A 22,639-nucleotide genomic window follows, 5' to 3' on the forward strand; every position below is an offset into this window, starting at 1 on the left:
ATTTTGACGCCTCGTTCGTCAGCATCAATGGCGTAACGAACCCGTAATCAATCCAGATTGTAATTTATCCTTGACCCTATTCTCCGTAGCTGAAAAGTTTCCAACTCTAGAGCTTGCAGTGCTGGATGGTGACTCATCATTACGGGGAAACCACTATCTGGGTTGCAAATTGCGGTGAACGTACAGACACTCGGTACTTCGGGTAGAGTTTACTGTTGACGTTAAGAATCTCGTCGCTGCAGGACACTCTCCAATATCGGTTAGGGATATTCATGAGTTCTGGGGGAATTCGACATCCGAGATTATCATGCATTTAAGCCTGCAAAGGTCTGCAAAGACGCGACGACTCAGGAACACAAGTTCGATTCAATTCCATGACAAACAATCGAGATTCAGTTACACAGTGTACAATTCATTCGACACCGTTAACAAGCTAAGAAGATCGACGATGGAGATGCGGTTAAACGGTTCTTCTCATTTCTTTATAACTTTCGATCTATCTAGTTTCCATCTAGTCCAGTATAAGGTTTCATTTATACCTAACATCGATGAAATAAAATTACGTAAGTTTTGACATCGAGGGTTGAATCTCCGTTATAGCCGCTGAATATGCACAGTAGTTTTAGTTCAGAGGTGTGGTTTAGTAACTTGAACGTTGGTCACGGTTCCTTGGTTACTTCGTAATAGTTTACTAAATTTCCTCAACCGAGAGGCTTTATAAACCTCCTTAGGTACACAGTGAAATATATTCCTCCACCGAAAGTTGACCTCTTATGTCGAGTAAAGAGATTCCCGAATTTCAAGACCCCGAGACGTTTTACCGAGGCGAATTTGTAGAAGCTTGACAGCTTAACAGGATCCTTCCAAAGCCTTCCGACCCCAAATCAAAAATAAGACGGCTGTCGTCAGGTCTGACGGTGGTTTCGAATATCGTGGCTTACGGTGTAGAAAATAAAGGGTTATAATGCAAAAGTTGACAAGGTCTGCTAAAAGTTTAGCTGTGATACGAAACGGTCGTGCAAAATATCCGACCGAGCACGAAGCTCAGAGGCTTGAATTGTAATCAATTCCGAGATCAAGGCTATTCTCGGCTAATTTTACTTATACGTAACGTCTTATGCGCCTTTGGCCGATTTACGAAGATTATCATCGCGGTTCGTAAAAAATAACGTGCTTAGATAGTATCTCGTTTGCAGAGTTTATACAACCGCGATATACCCTCATTACGGAAACTGCTCATCGACTAATCCACCGCTGGATACTGTTAGATTGAAAAATTGACGAGTGGCAGTAAACTTCCCGCGGTTAAATCATCCTCAATTTAAACTTTTTTTTTTTTTTTTTTTTACAAAACCCCCACTGAAATACTTTCGGACAATCTCTTGAAACTTGAAAATCAACCGCGCATGCGCGAGTTTTATCGGCTCTTCGTTGCAGGCTGGCCAACCCAAGTTTTCAGCTGTCAAACTGTTTCTGCCGGCGATGCAGTTGATACGAATTTTCGAGGTTAGAATCTCAAATAATTGAGGTAGCGACTCGGAAAGGTTCGGGAAGCGTTTTTTTGTCGGGTCGGAAAGTTGATTCTTCAAAGAATGGTCGGAATTCAATGCTCTTGCTCTTTGAAAATTCAAACGTACACATTTTTCGTACGTTGGCCGGCCTGCGTCGCGGGCAAGAATATCGCTGCGGGAAGATTTCGCCGACCAATGAGATTCAATTATTCGGCGCACGCGCGGTTGATTTTCAAGTTTCAAGAGATTCTCCCGGTATACATGACTCTACACATCGCTGTAGTTCATCCTTCGTCCTTTGTCATTCGTAGCCCGATATCCCCTAATTGGATGTAGCTTGAGCGGATGAGAACATGAGAACCGTGCAACGATCCTCGGGAGGAGTGCTTTTCAATATCCTCGAACATTGGAAAGTTTATTGAGTGGATTCAGAGTCCGCAGTCCCTCGAGGTACATCCACCTTGCGTATACCTTATCCACCGCCTGTTTTTAATTTCGTCATGTTTTCGAATCAAGCATGCTTCAGATATCCTCGGAGCTTTCTTCTTTTCCTACCTTGTTTCCTGCCATTTTCATTCGTAGCTGGTGCTTATTCGGATTTTCCTCGTTATCTCTGTGTGAAATTTTTGCAAGATTATTTACGACTTTTCACGTCGGTTGATCAAATGTTCGTTTTTCTTTTACGTAACGTATGTATCGTGTAAGTTGAGCTTTTTTTTTCATCTACTTCGGGTTCTTTACCATTAAAACAGCTTGATATCTCAATTATAGATTCGGACATGAATGTTATGCGAAAGCAGATATTGGTTATATGTAGATATATACCGGCTTGATTAACCGAGCAGAAGGAATGAACGCGAGATCGTTGAGCACACGCAGATGGTGGAAAAGTCGTAAAAAATTTTTCAGTGGTCGTAATTACACGGTTTTATCGCTCGTTCAAAACGCTCAAGTTTCAACATCCTTCTATATTCCTAACTATAAAGCTTAAGGGTTTCGTTTTAACGATCCAAATGATTAAAAAATAAACGCAACCATCACCTTTTCAAGAATATCGTATTTATACCGAGGAGATTTATTCACTTCTTTTCAGAGTATTTCTCACCGTCAATAGCTCAATACAATCAGATTTAACGAACTTTTATACCCGAGTTGTTTATACATGAAATCTCGGCGCAGAGCGATGTGATTTTTGAAAATTTGCGATAAAAAAATAAAACAAAATAAAAATAACGCCACCTTTTCCATTCACCTACGATCAGCATTGGTGGCAGATGTCTTTGTTGACTCTCCCTATCGAATCGTATCAGATACGATTCACTTCGTAAAGAACATTCGCTAAACGTGCTAAATTTAGATTCGACTCATCGACGTCGATCTATTTTTAACACTCTCGGGTCTTATCAGTTGTTGATACGCGGAAAGAGAATTTAGATGATAACAATTATACGTATAAAGTCGCTTTTAATGCCTTGAAAATTCGACTTCAAGTAGAATAAGCTCGTCTGGAACTAAAACCACTATCGTTTCGCCCATTTCACGAGTACCCGAGTGGCTAAAACTAGAGCTAATAAGCTAATATACCCGAGGCAGAATTTAGTTTCAACTAGAAAGTGAAAATCTGATAATACAACGTGAAATATTTTACCACGGCAATTAATTGTACCGGTCTACCACGATCGTATTGTCCATAATTCTAACCCTGTAACAGTCCGAGAAACTTTTTCAATTCCAACGATTATCGGTTGTCAACTAGTCTAAAGTATTCGACACTTGACACGCGCTAACAAGGACTGTAATATTGTATCAGCGATGAGAATGGACAGCGTTAAAACAGCTGCAAGTATCACGGAGTCGTGGAACATTCATCGGTACTCCGTTCTCACTGGTATCTGATACACTAAAGTGTTGGAGGTATCGTCAGTCTTAACATCGCAGGGGGAAATCCATTAACTGTGGAACATGGACACCCTTCCGACCTGAAAGTCAATCACCGATGTGACACGACCATAAGCTAAGTAATTGGTAACATCTATGTCACGTGTCGCATCTTCTCCCTAAACATGTTTCAACCCTAACGATGATTCGTTAGGTCGGAAACCCTATTCGAAGGGGAAGGAATTCTTAAACGAAGAAAATAGATTTTGACTGGATCGATCGATTGGAGCATCGATTCGAACGCTGAGAAAAATTTCATTTCAAAAATTTTTACAGTAACTAGAAAATCAAATCTTTAGTCACTTCGGTCACTCATTTTCTTGACACAAAATTCACATTATCGCAGATAATACTCGCGCAGTGTTATCTTGAATAAATTGATAGTCAGCATGATAATTAAAAGGTTTGATTCAATTCTATATCGAGTTATCACAAGTATTTAGTTAAATCAAACGAATATCACTTGACTCGAATAATTCTTTCCCTCTCCGTGTATTCGATGCGGTATTTCGTTCGTGGTAAAAAAGTTGTTTTTTTTTTCTGGGTAGAATATATTGGCTGGGTAATTTTTGAATCAGTAGTCATGACAACCGGTTGGCCAATTTGCCTCGGATATTAGGCTAGAAAATGGACAGAGAGCAAAGGAAAACAAATCGCGTTACTTCAACCCATTTAACGCGCCTTGATCTTTGATGTGAGAAAAATATTCTGGCATGGTTCGTGATTTTCGGGCATTTCGTGCCGATTTCTATCGAGTCTATTACCCTAGTTACAGGTTTCGTTGTCACAATTTCCTCTGCAGATCGAGGTGTCCAGATATGATTGATATAACTCTGCCTAATTATAACGCAAGTGTTCAATTGTAATTCTATCACTCTCGCCGATCTAACTCGTGTCACCAAAATGCGCAATTCGAAACCTCGTCGCCAGTTTAATGCGCATAGATTCTTGTCTTTTTGATTATCATGTAAATTTCGATGCTAGTATTCTCTGCATTATTTCTGCCTGTAATTTCAAGACTAGCGTTGCTTCGAATGATTTTACTGGCTACTTTCGTCGCGCTTAAATTTTCATCGAACTGTGCTTAACACTTTTTTTCAAGTTTATTTTGTTGATTTGATCAAAATTGACTAAATTACAGCGGTGATTTTGTTTCAAATTCAAAAGGACTTGTTTTTTTTCTCAAGTTATAGGTAAAAAAAAAAAAAAATCATTACAGCAGAATCACTCTTCCACAAATTATACGTAAAAGTTTTCACGGTAGTTTTTCTCTCGAAATCTCGCATAGTTTTTCAAATTTTTAGGAGAATACGATTTGAAACTATTTTTGAAAATTATTCCAGACAAGGTTTAAGAACTTTTGTAGAATATCGTAAAGCGGAATAGTTTTTCAATTTCTTATTTCTTCGTGTTTTGTGACAGATCATAGTTTGAAATAAATATGGAGGTTAGATTTTGAAAAGAATCGTCGCCATTTTTCTACGAGGCATTTTTCCCACCTTTTAGTTTATTTCAAAAGGGAAGCTTTTGATATGTAGAAAAAAAAAAATGTTATACTCAGGGAAATGTGTAACAATATCGCTCAGTCACATTACGCGTAAAAATATTCCTGCAAAACACGTCCATTAGATAATTTGAAAGAAGTAAAAATGGCTATTTTCCTTGAAACCGCAGAGAGACGAAGAATCTTAGCGAGGATTTGGATATGGGGTATTTTTTTTTTTTTTTTGTTTATCTTACATCGCGTCTCATGCAAATCATACAAAGCTCGTAATATTTTCTGCACGTTGAACTCGACGTACTAAAAATGTATAATATACTTTTCTGCGAAATATATGAATCTTTTGTCCCAGCCAGCCGGAAAGAATTTTTCAAGAGCATTGTCGAGATGGCCAAAGCGATAAGATTTAGAGGGAAAATTTGGAGATGACTCGGCTCGACCTATTTCGTGGCACAAGCTAGCTACGACTATTAATCCACGCTGACAATGAGAGAATTGCTAAGCGTGCAAGAATTTTGGAATAACTGAATTTAAGACGGGGGAATTTTTCGACGTTGTTGAAAAGAGTGAAAAAAATAAAAACTTCATACCGTTATTTGTTTTTTCTATTCCAATGAGAAAACAAGAGAAAATTTCATTCCAAGTTATTCCATCGAAGCACTTTTGCGTCTAACACGTTTCTCCGCTGCTTGTTAATGGTAGAACATTATTTTCAAAACAGTTGTCAGTAAACGACGATCGAATTGTTTTCACAGCTCGTCAAGGCGTCGAATGGAACAGAATATATGTACAACTTAGTAATGAACGGGAAATATATGCCGTGCGATCGTTGTTTTATTTTTCCCCTAATTTTCATTTACTTTTCACGGGTTGGGCGAAAACGCCTGTAAGATAAATTACATCTGAGCCAGACATCGTAGTTTATTAGGCAATTAGGACACTACTTTGTCCCTTCGCCCTGGTCGAACATTATCCAAGAATGGAGCCACTTAATCACTACAATTCTGAGAAAGTTTTTGTTATAGTTTTCTACGCTGCTAAGCGGCAAGAAATTTTCAAAGCGAGGTATTTTTAGCGATGATAAGGAAAGTTTCGAAAAGAATTACCGTCTCTTATCACTCCGTGACGCTTTAATGTACGATATATCGTTACAGTTATAATTTACAGTTGCGCGTGCGATGTTTATGCAATTTCGCTGAAACCTGCATCGGCTGTGTTATATTGAATTCCAATAATATCAATTTCGAGTCGTAATCAACAGGATTAAATAATCATTATCCCCGGATTGATAACGCATTCAGCGAATCATCGAATCAGGCCACGATTGTATGCTCCACTTGGAATAATAACGCTGTGAAGGTTTTTTGATTTCTGCGAGTACGGATCGTTTTTAAAGCTTCAAATCACACCCCAACTGTAAATAATTTCAAGAGTATAACAGATCAATTTTATAACCAGCATATTCATTTCGAGCCGTGATTGAATAAATGACAGAGAATTTCAAAGGTTCGTAAAACCTTTGGTTTGCTCAGATGAAAGTGTTGTTTTTTTTTTTTTTTTCCCCCCCTTCTTTTGATGAAAGTTTAATGAAATAAAAGATGGCGGCTTCTTTTCGGATACCCAAGCGGAGTACTCGAGGCGATCACCTTTTTATCACATACTTTCGATCGCAATATCCCTGCGATGGTGACCCCCCCCCCCCAAGTCCTCTGACGATATTATTAATTAATTTGAATCAATTAGGCGTATTCAAAGTACACACGGGCTTTGAGTATGGCCAGTAGCCTCGAGGTAGAACTAATTTGCCCGCAATTACGGATGTTGGATTGTATAAGTTACACAATTCGGCCACTTAGTAATTGGATACTCGACCGAATGTTTCCGCATTCGCAGTTTACCGTTTTGTCTGTATGTCTCGTCATGTTTGCAATCTCTTACAATATATTGTTTCGACCCTTCCTTTGATTTCCGATATCTAGCGAACCGGTCAATAATTCGTCATCTCGAACGTTCTCGGTTTCGCCGTTTAAGACTATGCGGTAGGCGGTATTTACCGACCGAGTAATATGTCGTTTATGTTTGCTATTATCAAATATTCCACAATTTTACGTGTCACGTCGAATAGAAATGTCTAAAAGAAGTTTTGTTTTACGCAACAATAATGCCAGTTACATGTATTCGTATTAACTGGATTACCACTTATTGCAGAAATACATTACCTGGAACTATTTTGACATAAAACGAAAAAATTTTTTAACACTTCTGTCCGGTATTGCTTGTGTGGAGAATTGCAACGATCGCGGTATTTTTGCATTAGTACTGCACAGGCTTTAATATTAGTAAAAATAAGTGACATTTTACTCAGTCGGTAAATTCATTCATTTGTCTCATTAAATCCATCTCTCCGAATTTACAGTTTTGCGGGAGTACACGCGGTGATTACTCACTCTTTGATAACAGTGAAAATGACTGTCATTTCACTCGGTCGGTAAAAAAGTACTGCAGCATCTTTTTAAAATCGTTCGTTTCTATGGCCGAAACCGTTCCTCCGAATTTACAGTTTGCGGGAGAACACGCGGTGATTACACACTCTTTGATAACAGTAAAAATGACTGTTATTTTACTCAGTCGGTAAAAAAAGTACTGTAGTATCCTTTCAAAATCGTTCATTCGTTTCAACAAATCCGTTCCTACGAGTTTACAGTTTGCAGAAAAACACACGGTGATTCCACACTGGTATTATTACCACCGTCGAGCCCTCGGGGTGGTCTACAAAAAACGAAATACTAAAAAAAAAAAAGTAAAAAAAAAAAAAAAAAAACAACAAAGAACATCCGATGGAGTGATGGAGTAGTTCGGTTCGGCTGACTGATGAGATTCGTACGAATATTCGCGAGCGTGTGTTTTCGATCTCGTACCTCTACGCCTTCATCCGGGATTCGGGGTTATTTCGGCTCGTGTGGTTTCAACCCTTCGTTTGATTTCGCGGCCATCCCACGAGAACAGTTAGTTTTTACCCAAAGTCTCGCGAGGCCGAAACACTCCCGGATTACACGAGCACTTTTACCTGTTTTACGCCCTTAGGTATAGGTAACGGCAAAGTACTCTACTCCGACTAATTGCTGTTCATCCCTGTTATGAAATCACGGCACAACGGTGTGTTTACCACAAAATCGCTGCACCCCGATTCCAAATGCCGCAATATCGTCCTCGGCATGATTCGCATGAGGCTGAGTAGGTATATCCATCGGTCATCTGTCATCCCGAACCCTAAATCGTTTACTCCTCACCTTGCTGACTGGCCGACCATGTGGTCGTCATTGTCCGACATCACGTCATTTACAGACTGGCCACACTCACGTATCCCATCTCTCCTATTCATCCAGCTAGGCTGGGCTTCTCTGGATCTGAGCCGCAAATTCTCGGTGTTTGGATCGGAGTGATTTTCGAAAACTGATATACTATATATACATATATATATATATATATATATATATATATATATATATATATATATATATATAAATATATATCTCAAAATGTACGGTCGAACTGCCGCTAATCACGAACAATTACTTTCGCCAATCGTTGATCCGCCCGAGCAGTAAATTCGGCGTAAAACGCGTGTTGCGGATTCAAACGCGAGTCACTTAACTTTATTAACGATGAAAAGGTTTTCACTCCACAGCTGCTGCACAGCATAAAGCGAAACGATTCATTCGAAAAATAGGATGAACTTAAGCTGTCCAAAGTTTCGAGACCCGCGTTAATTGGTAGCCAATATACGTTTTTATGCTGTATATAAATGTATGGAGCATTCCATGCCAACTCATCGAGCCTGTAATCCCGAACAATTTAGATTTTTCTAATAATTTTTTTCATCATCGACCTTATTTACGAAAATCAGCCGAAAAACAGATTCGGGGGCTGATCAAATTCCGCTGACGTCGGAAATTTGGTATCAAATTTGACACATATTTTTACCCGATGAATGATTTGAGTGAGTTTTTTTTTTTTTTTTTAATCCTTTTTTTCGTAACAAGTGAACAGAGATTGGTTTTGCTTACTTTCGCTCATGATACTCGAAATTCGGCTTCGTAGCGGGTCTTAGTTGCGAAAACTACGGTCAGAGTGGGAAAAATTATTTCATCCGTGAGAAAGGCGACACATTTAACATCAAAAAGACATCGCGTGTGAAATTCGCGAAAACTTTATCTGTGCGTAAAGAAATTCAATGACAAGGTTCAGTCTACTTTTCTTTGAAGAAACGGTGCTTGTGTTTCTCACCAATGAGATATTCCGAGCTAAGATTCGAGGCCGGATGAATCTCAGCACTCTTCCAGTATGATTCAATTAGCATATAAAGGCTCCTCGCCTTTTCCCTGGCAAAGCGAGAATTGTATTCGCCATTTCACTCACGGTATGGAATTCACGGTGGGTGTAATAAGCGGAACACTTTTTTCGATCCTATTCGTTTAACTCTCTCTCTCTTTCTCTCTCTTTCTCACATCTCGCTGAAAATGATCCGATTGGTTTCTGTCTGTACACTAAGAGAAATTTTTAGTTACGGTTACCGCTCAGTCCTTAAATATTTTCATTTTTTATCACAATCGAAAAATATAGTTCTAGATAGAAAATGAAAATTAGTTTTCTATCCGTTTCCGGAAAGTCCAGTATCCGTTACTATTCTTTCTCGTTACGATCACTGTTGCTAGATTTTCTTGCAACCGTTGCGAAAATGTAACGCTTGTGCGAGAATAAATTGACGTTAAAGCATTGTTTAACTAAAAAAGTAGAGCAAACCTCAGAAACTGATTTGCGTTGCAATAATCGAAAAAGGATCGACGATAGCGCAAAATGTTTACGCGTACCTCGTTTTTCGTAATTCCAACAATATTTAAACAGTTTTTTTTTTAACGATACCTGTTTTACTGAATTTTTCTACTTACCATGACTAATAAAATTTTTCTCAGTTTACCTAAAAATTGAATCAAATACGAAACTTTTTCCTTTCACCACGCTGAAAACATCAAAGATACGGAATAATAATTTACACGAAAATCTTGTGTCAAAATTAAGAGAAGCGATGCATTTTAAGAGATAAATTTTGTCTTCGTCATGCGGTAAAATATTTATTAAATAGCCGGCAGTCTTACACGTTGTATGAACGATTTACATCGCTCGGACGAAGAATCGATTTGGGGTGAATAACTTAAAAGCCGTCTAATGGGGTAAATATGGAAATGTGAAAATATTTTTACGGTTACACAGCTTGCTTGTATATTGATCAGAATCGCGAACTTGATTAATTTTATAATCAAGCGAAAAAATTATCCCATTCAAGCTGTTTTATTATTTCACGTAAATTCTCTAGGACCTGATTGATCGGACCGAATGAAATATCTGAGGAAAAATTAACGTACAGCATCGCTCTTTGTAAAAGAAAAAAAAAAAAATAAATAATAACATTTTCCGCCCATCGTCATTCAGCCGGAAATAAAAATATCTCTCGGTGCAGCGTAAAACTTATCGAAAATGTATATAATGTTGCGCATCGCGTCCTGTTTTCTCGTATAGCTATATCTGTCTCTACACATGGGAACAACAAATCGCATTTTTCATACCAGTTTTGAATTCCTCAGGGGATTTCGCAGCGTGAAAAAAACGCCTCGCTAGTATAAATTCACTTTTACGATCTTTATAGTCGTAAATTCATCCGTTATTGGTAAAAACTGTGCAATTTCGTACATTTCCGTATCGATTCAATTCCTCATTCTCTTCTTCTTCTTCTTCTTCTTCTTCTTCTTGTTCCGTTCAAGTCGAGTGAAAAATTCGAATTTCCCGCCACGACACAGAAAGCCACCGCGTGTTCCAGAAATGGTCAAAGATCCATCGATCTTCCTAGTCCGAAGCCAAGTGACGAATACACGTTACGTCGGAGATCTTTTTCCGAGATTCTCTCGTTGCGGCGAGTTGAATGAAACGCCTTCGTCGTTACGCTTACAGTCGGTGTTGTTGTATAAACCGGCGGTTTGCTGATCCTCTCGAAAATTTGACACGAATCCTCCCCTGGATCCGAACCCTCAGCGTCACGCTGCCGGTTGGAGTGGCGTTGGCAGGCAGGGTTTTCCTCTCTTCCACAATGATCGCCTCTACTGAGCCGGCTACATTACCGTTCCCGAAGGGCGGTATGACGGAGGATTTTCTTTTTGCAACGCTCAGCTTCTGAGCCTCGCCACGACGCCGCTATAACTTCGGATAATGTACACACCCACATCGAGCCAGGCCTAGAATTGAACGGCGCTAGGAATCGTCGGCTCGGTAGACAGGGACAATACATTTTCAAACATCTGCGACAATCTGGTTACTAAAAACCACAATCTGTGGCCTGTTTTTGGTCGCATGACTCTCTCGGAGTACAGACTCGATTTACGATGGTTTAATGATTTATGGTGGCAGCACTGCGGTACTATGTTAATCTGTCAAAGGAGGCACAAGCCACCGGAAGTATGTTGGAATAGAGAACAGGGATTTAGTCGGTTTACGTCATGCAACTTTTAATTACTTGTCACGTGAGCATCCATCTCCAGATCAATTCTGATACTTGTATCGTATATTGCACAAGTCAACGCGAATTTTGTGACCTGGGATCTCTACACAGTTTTTTTTTTTTTTTTTCAACCATACCTGTTTTACTCAATTTTTCTCAGTGAGGCGTATCACAGTGAACCAAATCCCGGAAAAGCTTGATCGCAATCTGTACAGAATGTTTGTGAACCTGGAAGTGGCCAACTAAGTTTGTAAATCCGAGGTAGATTCGGTGTACGGATAAGGCCTGGAAACTGGTAGGAATGTGTTAATGTGAGTTTCCCTATCTGCTTGTTCAGAATCTGCTCAGGGTGCCCAAACACCAAGTGGCGCATCTTGTTTGTAGGTTCGTCGCAAATCCCCCGCAGGCCAGCGGATGCTAACGAGAAGAGAAACATTTCGGTAAAAAAAAAAAAAAAAAAAAACCCTCAGCTTTGCAGGCGCATCCCTAATTTTCGGACATCCTTAGAAGAATCCTGATCGATATTACTTTACATCATTTCCTCGATTCTCACGAACGAGACTTATTCAGGATTTGTAATTGGCAAATGGATTTCAAGTTTCTCTCGTGTCCCAGTTTCTCTCTCTCTCTCTCTCTCTTTCCGATAAGTACGAAAATTTCATTTCATTCGAGTAAGTTGTAAATTTCAATGAATTGGGAGGGGGGTTCGCGGAGTGGAAACGATGGCTTTCGTCTCGAAGTATAATTACTTTAAGGCACGTACCGACTTGAGGTATTTCATCTCAGTATCGAGACTGCACACGAACTTAGCTCGGTAAACTGATATAGATATAAGAGTACGGAAATATGGATGGCAGAAGCGCCGGTGGCGATAAATTCTCTTCGACGAAACCAACTTTTCATCACACGCATGATTCCTTCGTTTTATGAAATCGACGAACCTTTTCAGAGAAGTTTTTTCAACTATCCAGAAGTTACCACACTGACCTTTGTTCTCAAATAATTGAAGAATCGACTTCTTGCTTCGGAAGTTTAATGGTATCCTTTTGAAACATGCGTTTTGTGACAGGTTTTTTATCGACGTGATAAACTTTGAGGGAATTCAGGATTTGGAACGCCAACGTTTTCTCCTCGGTGTCGTATCGATTTATGATTTGACTCATTCCGTGATATAAGAAACGATCGTTACGATAACCCTAAGAGTATAAAAAAAAAAAAGATAGCAGCTGTAACGCGATGTTTTCATGTTTCGCCTCGGTGTGGATGGTTTGATGTGTTTCGTGAGGTCGGTCAATTGGTTCGTTCGTCATTAGGAGAGACTTGAGGTCTTTCGGTGAGTAGGGTGAAATGCTATTTCGAGTAGCAGCAGCCTTCTGCGAAACGAGCCAAGCCTCTGACCTAGAAATTTATAACTACGGGATGTATAGCTGTGTACACCATTGATTGACTTTCGCGTCACGCAGTGCAAACGATTTTCCACACTCGTTTCTCACGATAACTGTAAAGATCGAAGCGTTTTGTTTTTCAACACCGATAAGATTAAAACAAAGTGTGAAGTTGTGGATTTAGCGATCTTTAGTGATCTTTGATCGCGTTCGTTCTTCCCGAGGATAAACTTGGACCAATTTTTTTTTTTTTTTCTCAACCACTATAACTCAGCTTTGACACCGACACAAAGTGTCATTGCTTGGCTGCTTTCAGCTTGGCTTAACCCTTTCAGTAACGGAAGCCACTTTAGTGGCACCCTTTATTTTTTCTTCTTTTTTTTTTTTTGTCATTTTTTCTTCCATCCCGTACAAAATCTTGAATTTTTTTTTGCATTTTCAGGCGAACAATTACGCAAAATCAGTTTCTAAGGTTTAATCTACTTTTTTTAATTAAACAAGGCTTTAACGTCAATTTATTCTTGCACAAGCATTAAATTTTCGCAACAGTTGCAAGAAAATATAGCAACAGTTATCGTAATAAGAAAGAATAGTAACGGATAATAGACTTTCTGGTAAGAGCTAGAGAACTAATTTTCATTTTCTACCTAGAACTATATTTTTTGATCGTGGTAAAAAATGAAAATAGTTAAGGACTGAACGGTAACCGGAAATAAATATTTCTCTCAGTCTGAGATGTCTGAATTTTCACCAACAAATACCGTGCCATTAGTTTCGAACAACTGTTCGAAGATCTCATACCAAGACATGCGTTGGTAAATTCGTCCGTGAATGAACTATTGACTTTACCAAGTCATAAGCGAAAGGAGTTGGATTTGTAGAGCGAATAACACAGGTTAATGCAAGTGGTTTTATACCCTTAAAGTTTAGGAATTAGGACTCGGATCAAAGGCATAAACTTTTCTTCTCGTTTCGTACAAAGAGGTCGTACAACTTTGATCTTAGTCCTAATTCCATAACTCAAAGCTCCAAGACAGTTATACGAACCCAAACCTCGTACCTTCGTGCGGGATCACACACGAATGCAAAATAGCTTCGAGCAAGTTACCAAGTACTAATTGATATTCGAGGAATGTTAACCCTGTCGGGCATGTCGCAGCTGCGACTCAAAATGTAATAATTCCCGCAAGTATAAAGAGACTTGACGGAGCTTTTGGGTTCGCCGAACTTTATACCTTGGAAGATTTTTCGTGGCAATATCTTCTTCTTTTTTTTTTTTATCGTTCCGATTTCAAGGAATTCGTCATATGTTGTATATTCATTTCATCCACCTCGAGGTTTCTTCTCGGGTGTCGAATCGAAGGATCAACGGTTCGGCAATAAGACACGGGAGAAAAGGACCTTTAACGCATCGGCACCCGGATATTTTAGCTTCGCACAGCATGGCACCAGTTATGGAAACGCGGATAATGAAGCTACTCTAATTTTGGTCCGGATGCTTAATTTCATTTGGTTAAGCCAGGGGGGATTGGTTCTGTGAAATTACTGGATTACTCGGGAATCCCCAGAACACGTTTGCTTTCCGTCTCTCCATATCTCTCTCTTCCTCTCTGATGACCTCCGGCTCTGTGTTTTAGAAAATATCACCCAAGCCCTCAGCAGACATTTTGGCTCACAAAATTCATTCAGGTCAGCAATTGCAGTAAATCCCAACTGAATCCTTTCAGCGTTTAGGCATCTAGAAGGATACTAATTTGGCGATAAGTATCGCCTGGCAAGATTTCGTGGCGAGAATTTAGTTGCCGGATGTATCCGTGTTTTCTATTTATACTCGAGTAATGACTTTTGTGAAACAGCTATTTCGATGTCCATTTTTACGTAGGTCAATCATTTCGTTCATGATTTTGTGGGTCCTCATGCCGATTTTACATTGCCAAGTACTAAGCTCTCGTTCGTAAAAGATTATTCATTGACCAAGCCATTGGAAGCAATCACGTTGAATCGGTGACTAGAAATATCTGGCTATTAAAGTTCCTTGGACGTGGAGTACAGGTTAAAATGAACTGGGATATCAAAAGAGTTCAGGTACCAATGATGGCTTGAATTTCAGGAAACGTCGCAGCGATGCACGAAATGGAGTTCCGATCCTCGATTACTTGCAATGCACGATTCGAAAGGGAGATACGTAACTTTGCCAGAAAATTATCTCCAACTGGCGACTACTTGGTTCTTGTTAAATTAGTAAACTGTAGAACCGAATGACGTTTGAAACTATGACGAGGATAATAAGGCGAGTGTATCAGTTATTGACCCGTATCGGTTGTATCCTTAGTTCTGAAATCACCAAAAAATAAATTTGCAGCGTCTAACCCTCTAGCGATTGGTTCTGGTCGTCGAGAAATTCACAATATGTCCCGTCCATTTATGATTTTGGAAAATAGAAGGTTCAATGATTGGGTCTAAACGTGTCAATGACTGGTACACTTTAACCCGATCGTGTAAAACGTACAATATGGATCTATCGCAAAGTCGTGAAGTTGCGTGCCCAACGAAATGGCGAATCGTATGGTCTGATCAATTCTGAACATCTTCTTGCACTTTGTGTTACAGTGCAGCAGCAACGCGGTGAGATGCTTCGCCGGAGGACCAAGAAGAAGCAACGAGTCCCAGTGCCCGATGTTGCAGAAGGTGGATAAGCACACGTCGTCGGGAGCGGCGTCGATACCGATGGCGACAAAGTCGACGATAATTCGTAATCACTTGAACAGCACGTGCAGCGTGACAAATTCACCGCATCGTAAAAAGCTGCGATTCCAATTGGCCAAGGAGCGCAAGGCGAGCACGACCCTGGGGATAATAATGAGCGCTTTCATCGTCTGTTGGCTACCGTTTTTCGTCCTGGCTTTGGTCAGGCCGTTCCTAAACGAGTCCAACGCCATTCCAGCCGCGCTTTCGAGTCTCTTTCTATGGTTGGGCTACTGCAACAGCCTACTGAACCCAATAATTTACGCGACCCTCAACAGGGACTTCCGGAAACCGTTTAGGGAGATACTGTACTTCCGTTGCGGCAACCTGAACCACATGATGAGGGAGGAGTTTTACCAGAGCCAGTACGGTGACCCCGTTAATAATCACGTGACCAGAGCTTGCGACTTGGAGAGCGGAGGACGTTTGGAAAGCCACGGCGTCGAGGCGCTCGACGTAGCTTCCAATCCGGCAAACGAAAGCTTTCTATGATCCACGTGGAACGCTTTGTCGATATACGAGCTAAGTGATACCGCGAGAGTTAACAACGAGGATTAGCCGCGTGATTTTTTCTACCGAAAACACGTGGCGAACACCTCTCTCAAGGTCAGACGAATAACCCCGTTCTTTCCAAGACACTTGACGATGGTCCCTTTCGATGGACATGCCAAGGATATTGGGGATTCTGACTAGATACAAAAACGAACAAACAAGACGAAGAAAATGGAGAAGAAGAAGAGGAGTGGAAAAAAATTGTACGGAAATTGTGAAAAATGAAGGTATGCCGAACGGCTGTGATGTGCAGGCGGCTTGTCAATAAGAAGATGGATGACCGGCGCCGATGGCGCCGGAGAAAGATAAAAAAAAAAAGTAAACCCATACATAGACTGGACGGTGTCGATGAGATATGATGAATGAAAAGAGAGAGAGAGAGGGAGGGAGGTGAAAGGGAGAGGACGCGTAAAAATACAAAATTTCACGCGAAAATGAGAGTATAAATCGCGATCGAAAGGTAGTTTACCATACGTGTTCCTTACAAATGTGCCGAGGCCTTGCGATTTCAGGCTCAGAAATTGGCTGCGTGAGATTTCTTTTCTCCCTAATAGTAAATTACAGGTACGTGAATATATAACGTTAAATTGCGAGTACCTACCTTGTGATAAGGGATTGATCGAACAACGTTACCCGGCATTACACGAAAATTACTCGACAGATCGAAGCTGCTTATAACTGACGATAAAGGTAATGGAAAAATAGCAAGAAAATGTGAAAGGTCGCGTTGGTTAGCGGACAATTGTTTTTATCCCACGAGGTTAAACAAGCCGTTTATCAAGTAAATGTTTACTTTGAATTTGACGTCACGTTACAGAGATGTATACAATATTGCAATTGGACATCTGGCATGGACTGGAAGCGCTCGAACCTGTAAGGGTTACAAGAATATACTTGTACATTGAAAAAATAATAATCGTCCACGATGTGAAACTGTATATTATATATCGGCTGGCGAGAAGCGACGCTGAGCAGATATCGAATGTTCGCGTTTGTTAAACACCGGACAGAAATAAAAACAAATCGAAAGATGATTAACAAAAAAAAAAAAAGAAAAGAAAAAGCAAAGAAACAGGAAACTATATCGACCTTCTCTCCTCCGTTGTAAAAATTACGATACGACTCTGAACGCGGATGGAGGGGAAAGAAAAAGAAAATTCCATTTCGAGATTTCTATGGAAAGAAACGCTGTTCGACGTGTCAATAAAGATTATATCCAACGTGCGTGACAAAATCGGCAGGCGGACTAGGACGAAGGGTGAATGCCCGATGTACACCCAACCAAGTAGGGCCAAGTATTTCGATTCTTCGAAAAAAAGGAGGGGGGGGTGGGTGGAGGGAAAGAAAAAAAAAATACCCAATCATCTTGTCAACCGAGCACACACTGGAGCTACTGCGTCTCGTCGTGTCGTACGGCTCGACTGATCAAACATGACGAATTGCGTTCCAACTAAACAAACAGAATCGTTCCTCTTCTATTCACGTCTGCATTGATATTTGCAAGAAATTTGTGATCCATGTTAAGCCTACTTGGCCGATAATTTTCAGTCCCAGTTTTCTTCTTTTTTTTTTTTTTGGTCAACGATGTAGAGTACTGGAAGAAAGATAAAGGAGAGTGATCGGTAATGAAGAGAGAGAGAGAGGAAGTGAGAGATCGTTTTAGTGATTGAAACATTTTTTTAAACCTATTTCCGGTAGCATTTTAAAAGTGAATTTTGAAACAGAGACTTTAGAGTGAATTGAAATGTAGGGTACTAGTCAAAATACTTGTAGTTCTAGTTTTGTGATAAATTTTACGAATTACTTTTTATCGGTATGTCTAATCAATCAAAATATTTCTACGATCGCATAAAAATTCATATACGAATTTGTTAGAAATTGGCCGGATGAGTCGTGAAATTTGGTGAGAAATACTATTATTTGAAAATCGATATACTTACGAGAAGTTGGTACGTTGATTGTTTAAAAGAAAAATAACCATTATTATAATACTGTTACTATCGTTATTACTATTTATTAAGTCTGTGTTACGCTTAAATTATTTAATATTTAAGAAAAATATTGTTTTTTTTTTTCGCAATCCACAACCAAAGAATTAACTCTGGAGTTAAAAATTAACGGTGTTGGTTATATTTATCATGTATGATATAATAATTATAATATATGCATATTATATTGTCGTATAGAAAGAATAACAAGGCTCTGAAACTAAGATTGATTTCAGTTTCGCGAGTAAATCTCTTGACGGATTATCCCTGCACGGTGAAAAACTTTGTTGAGAAACTTTTTTTTTTTTTTTTTGTTTTTCCGTTCACCCCCTCCCTGGTTTACTCAATCTATCGTTTTTACAGAGCTAGGCCATTAGTCCCATCCGTCAGAGTAGATTAGTGCCAAAATAATTGATCCAGCAGCGGTTCGTCAACAATTGAGTAATTGTTCATTCCCGTAGCAATTGTTCACTTTTGACAATTCGCTAACAGTGCGAGTATCGCAAAGAGATCCAGAAACTAGTCAATGACGTGCGAATAGTTATGCATCACGAGACTTGGAGTTGCGGTATATGCAAATTTTACAATTAATTTTCAAGTACCGTGCTTCGTTTGCAAATTCACACGTTTTTCGATCCGCTCAAACACATCCGAAAGAATTAAACCGGTGGTAGAGTTGAACCGGTTCATGTACAGTAATGGAAAGAGAAAAAGGAATCGTGTCGTTTCGACAATAACGAAACGATTCTCGTTATTTATAATCGCAGGAAATTAATATCCGTTGACTTACTCGCGGTTCTTATTACTTGCTTTTTCTTTTTTCTTCGCCATCTCTCGATTTATCTCGTGAAAGTTTTCGCTCCAATCTCGGAACGCGTCTTTAAGATAGCAGCTTTAAGGGACGGATAGACCGTAATCGATCCTGAAATTCGCCAAAGCAACAATCAAGTCCGGGACAATCATTCGATTGGCAAAATTGTCAGATCGGAAATTGGCAGTCGGACTTTATTCCTCACTCTTCGGCGTCTTACACTTGATCTATAAACGGTTTCAGCTGACAGTGCGTGCATAGAGAAGTGACCAAAAAATATATCGTCGAGGGTAACAAATCGCGAAACACATTACCTTATAAACAATCAAATAATAACCCGAATAATTACAGTTGTGGATAGATTGAACGGTGATAATAACAAGGAAGTTATCCCAGATTTGATTTCTTTTGTAACACGTTATAGCAGACTAAAAACTAAGCTACAAGTATTTGTTTTCAACTGCCATTAAACATTTTGAGGGGGTGAAACCACCGTCCAAAGCAAGGCATGTCGAACGGCGATTTGGCAGTTTTTTTTTTTTCTTCTTTCTTGTTTTACTTGAGAAAACTACATTTTTCATTTCTCGTTGTGAGAAAACTTTTTCAGTTGTATTGGTTTAGAAATATTACGTCCCTGTGTGCGAAACTGCCAAATCGTTTCTTGACATGCCTTACTTTGGAGGGTGTTTTTACCCCCTCAAAGTATTTAGTGGCAGGCAAAAAAAAAAAAAAAGACATATCGCTTAGTTTTTAATCTACTGTGACGCGTTAGAAAAGAAATCAAATCTTAGAGATCGACCTGGGAAAACTTCCTTGTAAGTCTTTCGTGTTAAATTTGGGTTGTGTCTGATCTAAACGTGTATTCGTTTAATCGTAATCGTAAATAGAATTACCCCCGAGGTTATTTCCGGCTTAGCGAACCGTCCGATTGGTTGTTAAAACTCGAGAAGACAGTATCGCCTGCATTATTTGCAAATCAATTATTTTTTAACAACCTGTTTCCAATACACCGTTCAACAGTCCTTTCTTCCCTCGCGAGAATCAGACGATCAATAATACAGACGTTGAATTTCTTACCGAATCAACTATTTTCTCATCGGATACCGTGCAACATGTGCTTGGGTCACTGTTTCATCGACTTTAACCCCATTTCGCCCAGTCCGCTTCTCCATTATCTGCAACCTGGTGTTTTTCATTCAGGTGCTTGCACGGTAACTTGCATGAAGTAGGCACGTAGATTCGTAACAAAGATCGAACGATCGATCGAACATCCAGAGTCTCGTTTGGAAGGTGTAAGAGATTCTCTTTGGCGAGACGATTCTCGGATTATCACCCCACCTACCAAAGTTACCTACCATGTTCCCCCTTATATCCTGTTGCTCGCAGCTCATTGCGAGTCAACTCGGCAAATTAGTCCGTCACCAATGTTCCTTTCATCAAGTAGGCACACTGTACAGGCCATTCGGTTCCGCAGGTTGTGAGGTGAGCCAATTGCTACTAGGGATAAATTCCTTTCACGCTTTCACACTCGACTGATGATTAGCTGATCAGTGAGATGCTCTCGTTAAAGGTACACAGCCAAGATTGAGCGTTGTTAATTTCGACTCTCCCGGTCGGATGATCAAGAATGCAAATATTAATCAAGGCTGAAGACTGGTATCTGCATCCATTCGAATAAACAATTTTTCTCATTTTTCAATCTTTGATATCAGTCAAAGTTCCGTCGACCCGTTTGCTATTTTTCGTTGATGATCGATCCGCAATTCATACCGTAATTGTACAGGTGATATTCTTCTGCCGCTTAGATAGGTATCGAATTTATCCCAACTCAGTGTATGGCAATAAACGGATTGGTCGAAAGAGATCAAGTGCGTGGAATTAACAATGCTTTCGAGTACTTCTAGGGTGGTTTTTATTTAGATTGTTGATGAAATTTATCCACTCCACCCCCCCAAAATTAACTTCAACTAATTCAAACACAATTTTCTAACTTTTTTCAGACTTAGACCACAATTTTAAGATAGTCCGCTTTGTGGTCGAAGTTTCTTATGGAAATGAAATGGGAAAAACTTTTTTTTCTCAAAGTATATATTTTATTGTAAGAGTAATAATGTTCCGAAAAATCTGTAACTTCGAGGTCTTAGTAGGTATTAGTACTGCTATCTGAAAAAAAATACACATCATCGTATCAGGCTATCTTCACGAATTGCAAACCCTGGAATTTAAGTTTTTTTTTTTTCTTTTTTGTACTTAGAGGATATTTTTCCCATGTTATTTCCACAAGAAACTTCGATCACAAAGCCGACTATCTTAAAGTTGAGGTAAAAATAAGGACCACCCTAGCGTACGTCATAACTGCAGTGATTTGTTAACGACTGGATGGTCCGTCGTCTGCCACAATTTAATGCGCATGCACGACAATTGCCAGGGTTACCAACCGCCGGGAATATAACTTCAAAAATTGTCACTGTCGTCGCTGGCAGTTGTGCTCTAGATCGACAGGTGTAACATTTTTTGAGGTTACGTTCGCGACGGTTGGTCACCCTGGCAAACAACTGCTTTCGAATTTTAGCGCGTGCGCGTTAAACTTTAGCAGACGACGGGCCATTCGGTCGTTAGAAGTTCATCCTGTATATTTACAGGTATACGCATCACCGAGTGTTATTTCCGTAAAGCCAATCGAACAGTTCTCGATCTCGTAGCTATGACAACGCAATCAAAATACTAGGTACCTGTTAATACTGCGCTACAAGGGAGCTTTGTAGTCTTAGAGTAAATGTCTAGAACGAATCAGTGTCGGATTTCAAGTGATTTATCTTCGGTTTGAGTAGGTACGATTATTTTTACGGCGTCGCAGAGTTTCGCAGAAAATTCGCATCGTCTCCGACAACGCCGTGCATTCTGTGATTTCGAATACTAATCGTGAGCATTTTCAAGCTTTATTCGTTGACTGTAAAATTCGGTGATATTTTTATCAGGAAATTTTTGCAACGCGTGTTGTTTATTTTGCAATACCGAATAACGCGACAATTACCGACTGACGAATGGCTTGTAATATCTAGGTCTACTTTTATTTGTACTAAGGCGTATAACCCTGTGGTATCAAAATTGCATCCTCAAAATTCTATCTGGTCTCGCCTTTGTGATTTGAAAGAAATCCGTGTGTTAGTTAAGTGTTAGGATTTGTCAAAACAGTGTAAATTTCCTGTAAATAAAAAGAAAAAAATTCTATTAAGTATATTACATTAATCACATTATATATAAAGTTAGAATGAAATCGAATCGGTTGAAATAGTTTGAAAACTTCTGTATCGTATTTGTTATACGATATTAGCTATAGTATTATAAATAGGTAATAATCAATTATGCTTAGTAAACTGCTTGTCAATTTAGTCTTTTTCTATAAACGGTATACGTGAGTAAACGCGAGTGAATGATAAATAGGCGAATCAATATATTACACGAGATGTGTAAACTTATGTAGTTAAAATTAGGGCATTTTTCGACCAATAATTGTGTATCCTGTATAAATTATTCTAGAAATAAATAAATGAAATCTTTGCATCATAAGATTGTCCCGATTATGGGATATTATACTTTTATCGATGACGTAGTTGATTCTCTAGAGCTGGCGTACATATATCTATACTATATTAGG

The 22,639-nt window shown here is 39.4% G+C and overlaps 1 protein-coding gene across 4 annotated transcripts in view; it reads left to right on the plus strand.

The window, feature by feature from the left end:
* LOC107220836 (5-hydroxytryptamine receptor 1) overlaps positions 1–21,762 on the plus strand; it is a 97,336-nt gene extending 75,574 nt beyond the window's left edge. For all 4 annotated transcript variants that reach the window (XM_046745027.1, XM_046745028.1, XM_046745026.1 and 1 more), the window contains one exon: positions 15,496–21,762. In XM_046745027.1, coding sequence (XP_046600983.1) covers positions 15,496–16,122 — 627 coding nt within the window. In that variant the 3' untranslated portion in view covers positions 16,123–21,762. The remainder of the gene's footprint in view (positions 1–15,495) is intronic.
* The last annotated feature ends 877 nt before the right edge of the window (positions 21,763–22,639 follow it).

Source organism: Neodiprion lecontei, chromosome 7 (assembly GCF_021901455.1).
Source record: "Neodiprion lecontei isolate iyNeoLeco1 chromosome 7, iyNeoLeco1.1, whole genome shotgun sequence".
NCBI lineage: Eukaryota > Metazoa > Arthropoda > Insecta > Hymenoptera > Diprionidae > Neodiprion > Neodiprion lecontei.